The following is a 13,304-nucleotide window of genomic DNA, read 5'->3' as shown; positions in this document are numbered from 1 at the left end:
TACAGCTTCATGGTGTTCGGTGTTCCAATGGTGATTTTCCGCTACACGTTTTGCAAAATAATCCACTTTGAGGATGTCGTGTCCCCCCATGCAGCGTACTCCTTGAAAATAAAAGCACGATGCTCCCCCCTGATCCCGCCCTCCCCCCCAAAAAAGAGAGAAAAGTTCTGGCTACGCCGCTGATATTAAATGACACATCAAACGTGAGGGTACACTTGTCTGTCTATACCCAAACCCTTCTCAATTAAAACAGTACATGTACATCGTTATTTTCAAACCGTGTAAGTTTAATTTTCCCACCATGGTTTAATGTTCAAATAACACAACAATAATCACAAAATGCATTGCGGTGTTGGCACCACTCATCTTACATACCGCCCTCATGTGACAAACGTCCTTGTATTTGGATGGTGTGATCTAGTACGAGTGGATTTTTTTTTTTTACTGAACTCTTGCCAGGGCTCGCTGAATCTCTACTTCCCGTAACATATTACGAATATTATGAAGTGCTGCAGTTTTTTAAAAAATGAGTAAAACAATGGCACAAAAATCATTTCCGTCTCAGTTTTAGTATGTCAAACGTTTTAACCATTCAGGGTATAACTATACCACTACAAGCTTAACTAATGTTCGTGACTTGTTTTACTACAGCACCTCAGCAAAATTACCATCGTTATCTTCAAACCGTGTAAGTTTAATGTAAATCTGTGGACATTGTGTTTTGAGTCCTACACAACATTATACCCTTTACTATCCCTTTGTCAAAGACCAGTCCTCTCAGTTTAATGTGTCTCAACATATGCACTAAGCACCGCCACAACTTGACTATCTCGCCGCGTGTGACCATTAACGACCTGTCCACAAGTCTACATAAGCACAAAATAACAAACCTGCGAAAATTTGAGCTTAATAATTTGTCGTCGAAGTGGCGAGATAGTACTATGATAGAAACAACACAATTGTCACACGACTTTGTGTGCTTTAAGATGCTTGATTTTCGCGACCTCAAAATCTAATGCTGAGGTCTCGAAATCAAATTCGTGGAAAATTACATCTTTCTCGAAAACTACGTCACTTCAGAGGGAGCCGTTTCTCACAATGTTTTATACCATCAACAGCTCTCCGTTACTCGTCACCAAGAAAGGTTATATGCTTATAATTATTTTGAGTAACTACCAATGTAAATCTTGTGTCCTACAAATAGTACCCAAGTACAGATCGTCAAGTTTATTTTCAAGTGTTTTTTATTTAATTTGAATTTGAAGGTATTCATTGCATGCAATGTATACCTTTAAACTTATTTTAAACATCATGCATAAAGATACAAGTAAATAAATGCGCCTTGAGAAAAAAATAAACAGACGTAGGTCAGAGCTTGGTCTGTGATTGGTCAACACGTGTTCAAGTGGGCGTACCCACGTGAGTCGTGTTTAGTCGCGCTCTAAACAGCGGCACTCTTGCACACTTGTGCAAGAGTGTTCACACTTGTTTGTGGTGAGTGCCTCGAGATGGAGATGGAGAAAATAATGAATGTTCTTACACACCTTGAGAGATTGAAATTTAAAATCTGTCTTATTTTACTTCTTGGACTGGTTTCACTGAACGGCTCCCAAGCAATTCTCGACCGTACATTTTTCGCAGCTAACCATCGGGCTCTCGAGAATGTCGATTTCTTAGTGAGGAAGTTCAGCTCAGCTGTACTCTGTGTGAGTTACTGTCACTCTGAACATGATTGCAAATCAGTGAACTACCGTCTGAAAGATCAACGATGTGAGCTGAATAATGCCACCAAAGACCAGTATCCTGATAACTTTGTCGACGAGTATGGCAAGGTATACTATGATGATGACAAAAACACCCCTCACTCCTCCCTGTTCGGTTGTAACGAGCTCCTTGAGGCGGGTTTTGAGAGCGGTGTCTACACTATCTTTCCCAGTGGGTTCCCGGAGGGTCTAAGGGTCTACTGTGACATGACAACCACTGGAGGAGGATGGATCGTCATTCAAAGGCGCCTAGATGGGAGCGTTGACTTCTACCGGGACTGGGCGGACTACCGGGCAGGTTTTGGCAACTTGACGGGTGAGTTTTGGCTTGGAAACGATAACCTACGCGCCTTGACTGAGTCGGAAGGGACATGGCAGTTCCGCGCTGAACTTGAAGGCTGGGACGGCACAAAACTTTGGGCAAAGTATGGTGTTTTTCGAGTTCACGGGGAGAACTTTACGCTCTTTCACGACGCATATACCGGTCTTAGGTCAGTGAACACCAACATGTCGCTACCTATTTTTTCCTACAACAATAATATGTTATTCAGCACAAGAGACAGGGACAATGATTTCAAACGCATGGAGAACTGTGCCCAAACATACAGAGGAGGCTGGTGGTATGCCAGGTGCTATAGAGCAAATTTAAATGGTGTGTATTACGATAACGGAAAAGAAGCTGCAGATGGGATAGTGTTGAAGCGATGGACGGATGGTGATCACACAATGAAAACATGTAGCATGAAAATTCGTCGTGTAGTATAACCCTATCTCCATAGTATAACATTTTAATTTTTTGATCGATTGTTTTGCAAAGAGTATAAAGGAACATTATGGCAGCCAGTGCATGCAGGCTTTATTAGTTGGTCTTAGTAATTACAAACACTAGGCCACTTTCACACGAGAGCAATTTAGCAAGGGTCCCTTGTGCATGGTCACTAGCTATCATTTGCTATTTAGATAGATTTTAGTTTGTGTTCAAAACAGTAATTTGGATAAGAAAATTTCGGGTACAACCGTGTGTAAAATCTCTTTTGGTCTCGACGTTTCGAACAGTACTCTTCGACAGAACCGGCTCAATTTGTTGTTGAATGGTCTGAGGTTTCGACCCTCCTCGCAGAGTCTTTCTCGAAGGCTAAATGACAACACAACAAACATGAGCAGGTAGAAACTCAGTCTAACATAAGCATAAGCAGTGAAGCGGTTGAATATTCAATTCAGCTACAGTGTGAGTGGACTTCGTTCAAGTGCAAACTGGCGTAACGCAGGGGGCGGAGTTCGGGCGATCCCCCCATCAGACCTGCTAAGAAACTGCCCCCTTGCCCCCCCCCCCCGAGCAATAAGTGGGCAATGTTTTAATATGTTTTAATAAAAAAAAAAAAAAAAAAATCCACACCATCCCCTATAAGGAGTTGTTTACCCGAGGGCTTTACCATTTGATATCTGGAGGGGTGTTGTGTTGAAAGAAATCATTGTGAACAATTTCAATTTGTGCATTTGTTTTACTTTTTGACCAAAAAGTGTTGATGTTTTTTTTACCGAAAAGGTATTTATGAACGGGAATCAAAGTGTTGAATCAGTTTATAACTAGAGGCCTGGTTCTTGATAATTTACCTCGACTTCGTCTCGGTAAAATTATCAAGAACCAGGCCTCGTTGGGATTAAACCACTTACTGAAAACCTCTTCATCACCACACATTGATTCCCTTATTTTTTTTCTGTTCCGAAATTTTATAATGGCTTTAAACCAAGCCAGTACTCTGTACGCATGGTTTCCGGTTTGCATTTTACGGGAAACGGGTCTATTCAAAGAGTCTTTCCTTGGACGTTAATGAGGGCATTGTTCAGAGCTCACTGACGTCACAGATTTACATTAAACCTACACAGTTTGAAGATTATGATAGTAGAAAGCTTCCCTTGAAATTTTACTTACTGAGGTGCTGTAGTTTTTGAGAAATGGGTAAAAAGTAATAATTTTCGTCTCAGGGTAACCAGTTATACTATATGGTTTTGGCATAATATCAGGTTAAGGGGATTTTACATGCTAAAATAATGTTGGTCTCATGAGGTAGACCAAAATGATTTTGTGACTTGTTTTACTCATTTCTCAAAAACTACACAACCTTAGTTTATTCGAATGGAATCTTTCCACTACCATTATCTTCAAACCCTGTAAGTTTAATGTAAATCTGTGGACATTTTGAAAAGTACCCGAATCCTTTAACGTGTGTTTTTACCGCTTACCCTTTTTTTATACTGTACATGTTCTAGTGCAACTCAACCATATCGGTTGTCATACTGTACATTCCTTTGTTTTTTTTATGAAATAAACCAATAAATATTTAACAAAATGACATAGGACCACGTTACAAAAACTACCAGTTGATCGTCCGGGTTTTTCCCCCAAAACAGTAGGATGAAGGTTTTTTTTATTCTTTGATTTTATTCTTGTTATTTCTTTCAAAATGGTGGCTAAATAAAAAAAAATTGTATTTCAATCTAGCTACAAATTCTTCAGTTTTAAAGGCAGTGGACACTATTGGTAATTACTCAAAATAGTTATCAGCATAAAACCCCACTTGGTAACGAGTACTGGGGAGAGGTTGATAGTATAAAACTTTGTGAGAAACAGCTCCCTCTGAAGTGGCGTATCTAGTTTTCGAGAAAGAAGTAATTTTCCACGATTTTGATTTCGAGACCTTGAGGTCTCGAAATCAAGCATCTGGAAGCACACAACTTTGTGTGACAAGGGTGTTTTTTCTTTCATTATTATCTCGCAACTTCGACGACCAATCGAGCTTAAATTTTCACAGGTTTAATGTTGTATGCATATGTTGAGATCAAGTGAGAAGACTGGTATTTGACAATTACCAATAGTGCCCACCGTCCTTAAAGTCATAACTTACTTTACGAAGTTACATGTTCTTAAAAGGCTATGGCAAGTTGAAGGAACACGTTGCCTTTGATCGGACGAGTTGGTCTATAAAAAGCGTTTGTAACCGTTTGTTATAAAATGCATATGATTGGAAAGATGTTTTAGAAGTAGAATACAATGATCCACACAAATTTGCCTCGAAATTGCGTGGTTTTCTTCTTACTAACACGGTCGGCCATTTATGGGAGTCAAAAATTTGACTCCCATAAATGGCCGACCGTGTTAGTCGACGAGGTAAAGGGAAAACCGTGCAATTTCGAGGCATGTTTGTATGAATCATTGTATTCTACTTTTACAACATCTTTCTAACCATATGCATTTTTTAACAAACGGTTACAAACGCTTTTCAAAGACCAAATCGACCGATCCAAGGCAACGTGTTCCCTTTTTAAAGGATTTGGGTACTTTTTCAAAATGTCCATAGATTTACATTAAACTTACTGGGTTTGAAGATAATAATAGTGGAATAAGTTCCCTTCAAATATTACTTACTGAGGTGCTGTAGTTTTTGAGAAATGAGTACAAAAATGTCATGAAAATACATTTGTAAATGCTTAAAATAATTTTCGTCTCATGAGACAAAAATTATTTTCATGACATTGTTTTACTCATTTCCCAAATACTACAGCACCTCAGCACGTAATATTTTCAGGGAAGCTTTCTACTATCATTGTCTTCAAACTATGTAAGTTTAGTGTAAATCTGTGGACATTGTGTTTTTTTGTCCTACAAAAGTTACATACACCCTTTAAAGGGTTATGTACTTTTTCCTAACAAAAAACACAATGTCCACATATTTACATTAAACTTACACAGTTTGAAGATTATGATAGAAGAAAGCTTCCCCTGAAATTTTACAGTTGTTTTTGAGAAATGAGTAAAAGTAATAATTTTCGTCTCAGTTTTAGCATGTAAAAACGTATTAACCAGTTATGCTATGGTTTTGGTTTAATATCATAACTGGTTAAGGGGATTTTACATGCTGAAATAATTTTGGTCTCATGAGACCAAAATTATTTTGTGACTTGTTTTACTCATATCTCAAAAACTACACAACCTTAGTTAGTAATATTTGAAGGGAAACTTTCCAGTACCATCATCTTCAAACCATGTAAGTTTAATGTAAATCTGCATGTGGACATTTTGAAAAAGTACCCGAATCCTTTAAAATAGGAAAAATTGTGTTTTTGAAGACGAACAAAATGTAGAAGAAAAAAAAGAAAAAAAAAGAAAAAAGATGCGGCTTCAAAAAAGGATGAGGAAGGGTATTCTTTTTAATGTGTCCTAATGATAACGAGCATAATGACATTTTGCTATCATTTTGCCATTATTTATATAGTGCTACATCCGCAAAATATTAAGACGCTTCAAAGAAAGGTGATTAAAGCTGTTAACCAAGAAGCAACAAAATATATAATATTACTAACAAAAAAACGCGAAAAGTAGGATCAAAATACAAATACAACAGCTTCATGAAAAACCAACAAAACCCTTACACAGCTCCCTGGTGATCTCAGCTTCTCTTTATCTCTGATGGCAACCTGTTGTGGTTGTTATGGTCGTTGTCTTAAAGACACTGGACACTATTGGTATTTGTCAAAGACTCGTCTTCACAGTTGGTATATCTCAACATATGCTTAAAATAAAAAACCTGTGAAAATTTGAGCTCAATTGTGTGTCGAAGTGTGGAAATTTAATGAAAGAAATAAAAACCCTTGTCGCACCATGGTTTCGAGACCTCAAATTCTAAATCTGAGGTCTCGAAATCAAATTCGTGGAAAATTACTTCTTTCTCAAAAACTATGTCACTTCAGAGGGAGCTGTTTCTCACAATGTTTTATACTATCAACCTCTCCCCATTACTCGTAATCGAGAAAGGTTTTATGATAATGATTATTTGGAGTAATTACCAATAGTGTCCACTGCCTTTAAATATTGCTGATGTTTTTGTATCTGTTTCTGTTGATAATGTTGTATAGTTGTTGCTGAGTTGTCGTCGTCGATTTTGTCGTTGTGGTTTTCGGTGTTGTTGTTGATGTTTCGTTGTTATTTTATAGGGTTGTGCTTTTGGTTTTTTTTTTTTTTTTGGGGGGGGGGGAGTTTGTGTTTTTGTTCTTTCTTTCTTAGAAACGTGCCAATTTTTGACATTTAAGTGAGAGTGTTTTGATGCAGAGAGTTAATCGTCAAGGCAACAGCCGCCATTCGCGCTTCTGTATTATCGATTGCGACTTACAGTTTGATAAATAACCTTTTAAAAGGCACTGGAAACGTTTGGTAATTGTCAAGGCCAGTAATATCACTTTGTGTATTATACCAACATATGCATGAAATACCAAACCTGTTAAAAATTTGGGCTTAAGTGGTCATCGAATATAATGTAAGAAAAAACACCCATCAAGGCACTGGACCACCACTTAAAGGCACTGGTGTCTTTGGTAATTGTCAAAGACCAGTCTTCTTACTTGATGTATCTTAACACAAATAAACAAACCTGTGAAAATTTGAACTCAATTGGTCGTCGAAGTTGCGAGAGATAAATGGAGAGAAAAAACCTTGTGGCACAAGTTGTGTGCTTTCAGATTGAGGTCTAAGGTCATGAATTCAATTCATTGAGTGAGAAATGTACTCTTTTCCTAAAAAAAATACGTTACTTTTATTGGTCATCAAATTGAGTGTCCAGTGCTTCTGTTCTAGCATTTCTCCTGGTCAAGGAGATTGTGGGTTTATTGTGAGTCATTTTTACTCTCTAGGAATGGCACAGACTTCGAATGGAATCGGAGTCAGCGCGAGGCCGTTGACAGCTTCGAAAGATAAAGGTTGAGATTCATCGGGTTTCTTGAAGGAAAACTGATGCAGTAAATGTGAGAAGAAGATGAACAGCTCCATCTTGGCAAGTTGCTCTCCTAGACACACCCGGCGACCTGCAAGGGAAACAAGAACAATACCAAATTAAGTTGGTATCAAAATGTTCACAATGCTAATTATAAAAGAATTATTTCCGAAGAACCATCTTTGGCAAAGTCTTGTGTTCCGTAATTAAGTTTTGTTTTGTCTACTGGGCTTTCTCCCGATGTTCAATCAATGCAAATATTATTTGCTGATGGGATAACATTGGATTGTTCGAGCTGAAAATTTACCTGAAGCAAAAGGCAGATGCTCCTCCCTTGGCTTCAAGGAACCAGCTTCGTCAAGAAATCTCTCCGGTTTAAATTCTTCTGGAGCGGACCAGATGGATGGATCGCGACTTACGGCCCAAAGATTCGTAAGAAGCCGTGTCCCCTCGGGGATATCGAAGCCGAGTAGGTTGGTGTCCTTGGAGAACATGTGGGTAACGCCAAGAGCCGCAATGGACGCCAGACGCTGCACCTCAAGGATGGTCGCCTCAGTGTATGGCAGCTGAGGTTTGTCTGCGAGGCGTGGAAGACGATTTCTACCCACGCTGTCATCTATTTCCTGCTGTATTTTTGCTTGTACCTTAGGGTAGGCCACCATGTACAGCAGAGCCCAGCGGAGGGTGGTTGACGAAGTCTCTGTTCCGGCTGTAAAGAGGTCAAAACACGTCAGCAACATGTTGTTTTTGGTAATGTAACTCTTTATATTCTTAGTCTCGTTGTCGTGGATCTCTCTGAGGAAGACATCGATGAAATCTTTCGGGTTGTCGACATCTAAATTGCTTTGGTGGTTTTCCACGCTTTCCCGGAGGAACTCGGTAATCGAGCGTGTGTTACTTTCTAGTTCCTTGAAAGTTGACGTGAAGGACAGATATTCCATGATGGGTAGGTACGTGTAAACATCTCCACCTTCACACATTTCAAAGATACGGGTAATTGACTTCAACAGTTGCTGGAACTTTGGATCAGAGTAGTCGAATCTTTTACCCAGGGTAACGGAGCAGATGACATTCGAGACGGCATTACTTAACAAATGAGCTGGATTGAATGGGTTCCCCTCGTGTTCCTTGATACTGTTGATGAGGCATCCTGCCTCGGTAGCGATGGCGTCCTCGAAGCTTGACCTCCACACGCCCAACCCTCTCAGTACTGACAGACAAAACTTCCTCTGCTGAGACCAGCTGTCACCAGAAGCGGTAACTACACCTGATAAGAACGAAAAAATACGACTTTGTAAATGTTATTAATTCTGGTTTTTACCCACACACCGATGTGTGAAGCACTGTATAATCAGTACTTTCCCGAGTCTTGGGAAATAATATCACCGGCATAATCGGGTGGGGTTCGAACTCAAGACAGTTGCAATTCTAGAGCAGTATCTTACCAACTAGACTACCGAGGTTGCCCGGTAGCTAGAGGCAGTTCAAATTATGTTATGACAGCGGGTACCACAAAGATATAATTTTATAATAGATGTTAAATTTGCATCGGCCAAAAGAATATAATTTTGTTTTTGTTTTTTTGCCCATACACCGATGTGTGTTAGCACTGCACACTCAGTACTTTACCGAGCCCTTGAAACAAATATCACAGGAATAAAACACGGGTGGAATTCGAACCCACGACCCTTGCAACTCTAGAGCAGTGTCTTACGTGCGTACATAACTGTTTTGGTCTAAACAACTTTGTTTAAGTATATTTATTTGCGATCATTCTCGGCAAATCTGTAATATTTATGGAAATCTTTCGGTAAATTTGTGCCGTCGCAAGGAATTTGTTCGTGTAAATATTATTTCTTTGTTCGCTGACACTGAGGTATGTTTGGAAATTATTATCAAATCTTACTCAGTGCATCTGGATCATCTGTCATTTTCTTGTAGAAGCTTGTGGGTGGACGGGCTGCGGTGTTGGGGTGACTCAGAGCCTCCTTGATGGAAGCAAAGCTGTTGACGACCACCACCAATGTACCGCCTAGATTCATACTAAACACCGGTCCGTAGGTCTTAGCCAGTCGGGTTAAGCTCTTGTACTCGTCCCCGGCCGAGATGAGATTTGGGAGGTAGCCAAGAAGGGGCCATCCAGTCGGGCCGGGAGGAAGGTTCCTCGGCCGTCGGTAAAACCATGTAGCTATGAAGAGAGCTATCAACCCAACCAGTACTGACTTGACAGTCAATGAGCTACTAATCCCAAGTAGAAATGCCATGTTTTTCTGTGTAATTCAGACCTAGCAGTTGCGGTTCAGAAGTCAAAAGGTATATACCTGTGCACCACCCCTGTGAACATTAACCGCTTTACTACAGATAATTTTCTTCCCCCATGGCTCATTTACCAAAGATCTATTTGTATAGCACCAGGGGTAGACTATAAGCTACGGACAACGCAGATTGTAGTTCACAGCATACAATGAGCAGACAATCGTACCTGGTGGTACCATGGAGGAAGGAATAGTACCCAGTCGCCTTCATTGTTGATGGGTCACAGGTCAACACGAACATACAACAAAGTCAATAATCGCAAAGGTTGCGTTCGATTAGCTTCCCTTTGTTGACTCCTCGGTGCTCACTCATGTGAGCCCATGACAAGAGCTAATCGAACGATAACACTCGCCCTCTCGTGGTGACGCCATACACCTGGGGCCATCCCCAAGTGACACACTCCACACTTGGGGCTGACCCGGGGGAGCTCCTGAAATGATGTCAAAGCTATTCGAACGTACCAAGCAGGGGCAGACTGGGGTGGGAATCTTATCGAACGCACCCATTAGTACATCGATGCCTAATTTCTTCTGATATATAGCGCCCTCTCTTGAATCTCCCCCCCAGACAGATTTCCCTACGACAGTCGAGTTCACAAAGAATTCAAGACTCAGTCCTAACTAACAGCTCCAAAAGGACTAGTCGTAGGAGATTAAAAACTTCAGGCTGGTCCTTATAAGTTAGGGCGCTCGTCTTTACTGGAGAAAAGACTAGCCCTGACACTTTGTGAAATCCACCTACAACTTACAACAAATTTGTGCCAGAAAGTCAAGGCTGAACGTTCGACCGAGACATTCACAGATATCAAAAGATATACCACCTATTGTTTGGCTGCCCCTTAATACACAGTGTTTGCAGCATTCACGTATCTACACAACATCGGAAGTACACAAAATTGGAAGTGAACTGAAGCATGTCTGGCATAGCGAGGCATTTTCATGACCCCTGCCCCCCCCCCCCCACCCCGGGTAGGCCAGCCCCGCAGCAACGTCATTGTTAATAATTATGAAAAGTTGCTGACGCACTACTATTTACATTATTGAATAACTGAACTGTTTCGCAGGTTGGGGCAACATTTTTATTTCATACCGACCAGAACCGTTCAGTTGTTGCCATTCTATAATTGCCAGATCATACCACAACTGCACTCTATATGGAGAGTCTCCTTAGCTTATTTACTGCATGGCCATTTCATTTCAAAGGGTGGTCGGGTTTTGGGGGATAGTCGTCGAAAATCCGGAGCTATAAATCTGTCTTAGATTCAAATTTTTGGACATTAAAACTGATCTTTATTTTTAATAACAACATTATTCAAAGTGAAATGTTTCTCAAAACACTTTATAATCGAGAGCTGCCGTAGGCTTCTGACCAATAGTTTTGTATACATGTACTGCGATTAGCTTTTAAAGCCATTATACACTTTCGGAACAGATAAACAAATAAAAGTTCACAGATTTACAAATAACTTTCAGGGTTTACAGAAGGTAATGGTAAAAGACTTCTCTAGAAATATTATTCTATGAAATGCTTTACTTTGTGAGAAAACATTAAAACAATTATCAATTCTCGACAACGAGAATTACGGATTATAGTAACACATGTCATGACACGGCGAAACGTGCGGAAACAAAGGTCGGTTTTCCCGTTAATTTCTCCCGACTCCGATGACTGATTTAGCCTAAATTTTCACAGGTTTGTTATTTTTATGTATAAGTTGTGATACACGAAGTGTGGGCCTTTGGACAATACTGTTTACCGCAAGGGTCCAATGGCTTTAAGAGTGATGGCCAAATGTATACCTCCCCTTTACAATGTGCGTTCAAAATAATGTCCCATTGTGATGTCAGTGTGACAACATTTCTATAATTATTTTGTTGCAAGAACGTTATTTTTACTCAGCAAGGCAGTAAAACCCAACTGCGTGATGTTTGCGTGAGCCATGGACGTGACTGTTTAAAGGCACTGTACACTTTTGGTAATACTTAAAATAAGTGTGAGCATAAAAACTTACCTGGGAGCTGTTGATATGTATAATGTGAGAAACGGTCGTCTCTGAAGTAATGTAGATGTTGAGAAAGAGGTAATTTATCTCTCAAATAAAATAATTCAAAAAAACTTCAGCTGAAGCCTTTATTACGCATCTAAAAGCACACCATAGTGCAACAAGGGTATTATTCTCTTGCAACTCCGATGACCAATATTGAGCCCAAATTTTCTCAGGTTTGTTATTGATGCATAATGTTGTGGTATATCAAGTGAAAATACTGGTCTTCTAAACGTGTCCAGTGCCTTTAACAAGCAAATATGTAGGCCCCTAGATAATCAGCAAGTTATCTAGATGTGCCGTATAGTTCGATCACGGTTGATCCGTAAAACAATTTAACAATGAAAGAGTCTTAGGTCCACATGCCAAATTGTTTGTTCGTGCACCTAATGAGTTCCGAAACCTAACATTTCTGTAAGCTCTGAAATTTGCAGAGAACATAACCATGGCGTTTCTTGATGTGATTTTTACCCTATTGACTGTCAAGTCAGTACTGGTTGGGTTGGCAGCTCTCTTCATAGCTACATGGTTTTACCGACGGCCGAGGAACCTTCCTCCCGGCCCGACTGGATGGCCCCTTCTTGGCTACTTCCCAAATCTCATCTCGGCCGGGGACGAGTACAAGAACTTAACCCGACTGGCTGAGACCTACGGACCGGTGTTTAGTATGAATCTAGGCGGTACATTGGTGGTGGTCGTCAACAGCTTCGCTTCCATCAAGGAGGCTCTGAGTCACCCCAACACCGCAGCCCGTCCACCCACAAGCTTCTACAAGAAAATGACAGAGGATCATGGCTATGATAATAAATTCACATTATTACTAGGGTGACTGGATTGTGATTATGTAAAAAGCTGTTTTTTTTGTTTTGTTTCTGAGGTTATTCGATATTTTAAAAGATTAAAAGAATAACAAAAACAGAAAAAAAAATCAGTTTTAAATAGTAATACCAAAATGTGGACTCAGAATTTAAGAGAAGGTTTCTTGAGCATTTTGATGGTGTATTATTAATTTCCTTTTGTTGTTGTTAATGTTAGCTTTCAGTACAAGGCAACAAACAGGTGGAACTATTCTATATAGACAACGTTGAATTTGTTTTGGTAAAACACTAAAAGGCGTCCCGGGCCTAGAGCCTTGCGTTATCCGATGCGTTGTAATTGAGGGTCAATACCTTTATAATTCGACATTACAACGAAATGGGGAAAAGAGCCGTCCTTGCTTAATTAAAAAAAGACTCAGTATCGTTAAAGTCTTGTAAAAGGCAGTAGAAATGGGTGGAACATAGTTCTGTTAAGGGCTTGGCCAAAATATGAATGCTGCGTTTACACTATTCATAGTAAACACACTCTGTCTCAGATTCAATTTTTGGGACATAAAAACTGATATGTTTGCCCATCCAAAGCGAAATTATTCTCACA

The 13,304-nt window shown here is 39.9% G+C and overlaps 3 protein-coding genes across 3 annotated transcripts; 2 read left to right on the top strand and 1 right to left on the bottom strand.

Annotated features, from left to right (window-relative positions):
* The first annotated feature begins 1,508 nt into the window (after positions 1 to 1,508).
* On the top strand, positions 1,509 to 2,800 carry LOC139937793 (ficolin-2-like). The gene has a single exon (XM_071933101.1). It carries the CDS (start codon positions 1,509 to 1,511, stop codon positions 2,526 to 2,528), a length of 1,020 nt encoding a protein of 339 aa, XP_071789202.1. The 3' UTR covers positions 2,529 to 2,800.
* Positions 2,801 to 4,156: 1,356 nt separating this feature from the next.
* On the bottom strand, positions 4,157 to 10,216 carry LOC139937649 (cytochrome P450 2J6-like). The gene is made up of 3 exons (XM_071932893.1): positions 9,435 to 10,216; positions 7,836 to 8,795; positions 4,157 to 7,619 (listed from the first exon to the last, which is right to left on the bottom strand). The coding sequence occupies exons 1-3, from the start codon at positions 9,790 to 9,792 to the stop codon at positions 7,438 to 7,440; spliced, it is 1,500 nt and encodes a 499-aa protein (XP_071788994.1). The 5' UTR covers positions 9,793 to 10,216; the 3' UTR covers positions 4,157 to 7,437.
* Positions 10,217 to 12,333: 2,117 nt separating this feature from the next.
* LOC139937299 (uncharacterized) lies at positions 12,334 to 12,717 on the top strand. Its single transcript, XM_071932403.1, has one exon. It carries the CDS (start codon positions 12,334 to 12,336, stop codon positions 12,715 to 12,717), a length of 384 nt encoding a protein of 127 aa, XP_071788504.1.
* The last annotated feature ends 587 nt before the right edge of the window (positions 12,718 to 13,304 follow it).

Source organism: Asterias amurensis, chromosome 5 (genome assembly GCF_032118995.1).
Source record: "Asterias amurensis chromosome 5, ASM3211899v1".
In the NCBI taxonomy this organism is placed as follows: Eukaryota; Metazoa; Echinodermata; class Asteroidea; order Forcipulatida; family Asteriidae; genus Asterias; species Asterias amurensis.
This window is presented reverse-complemented; position numbering and strand designations above follow the sequence as displayed.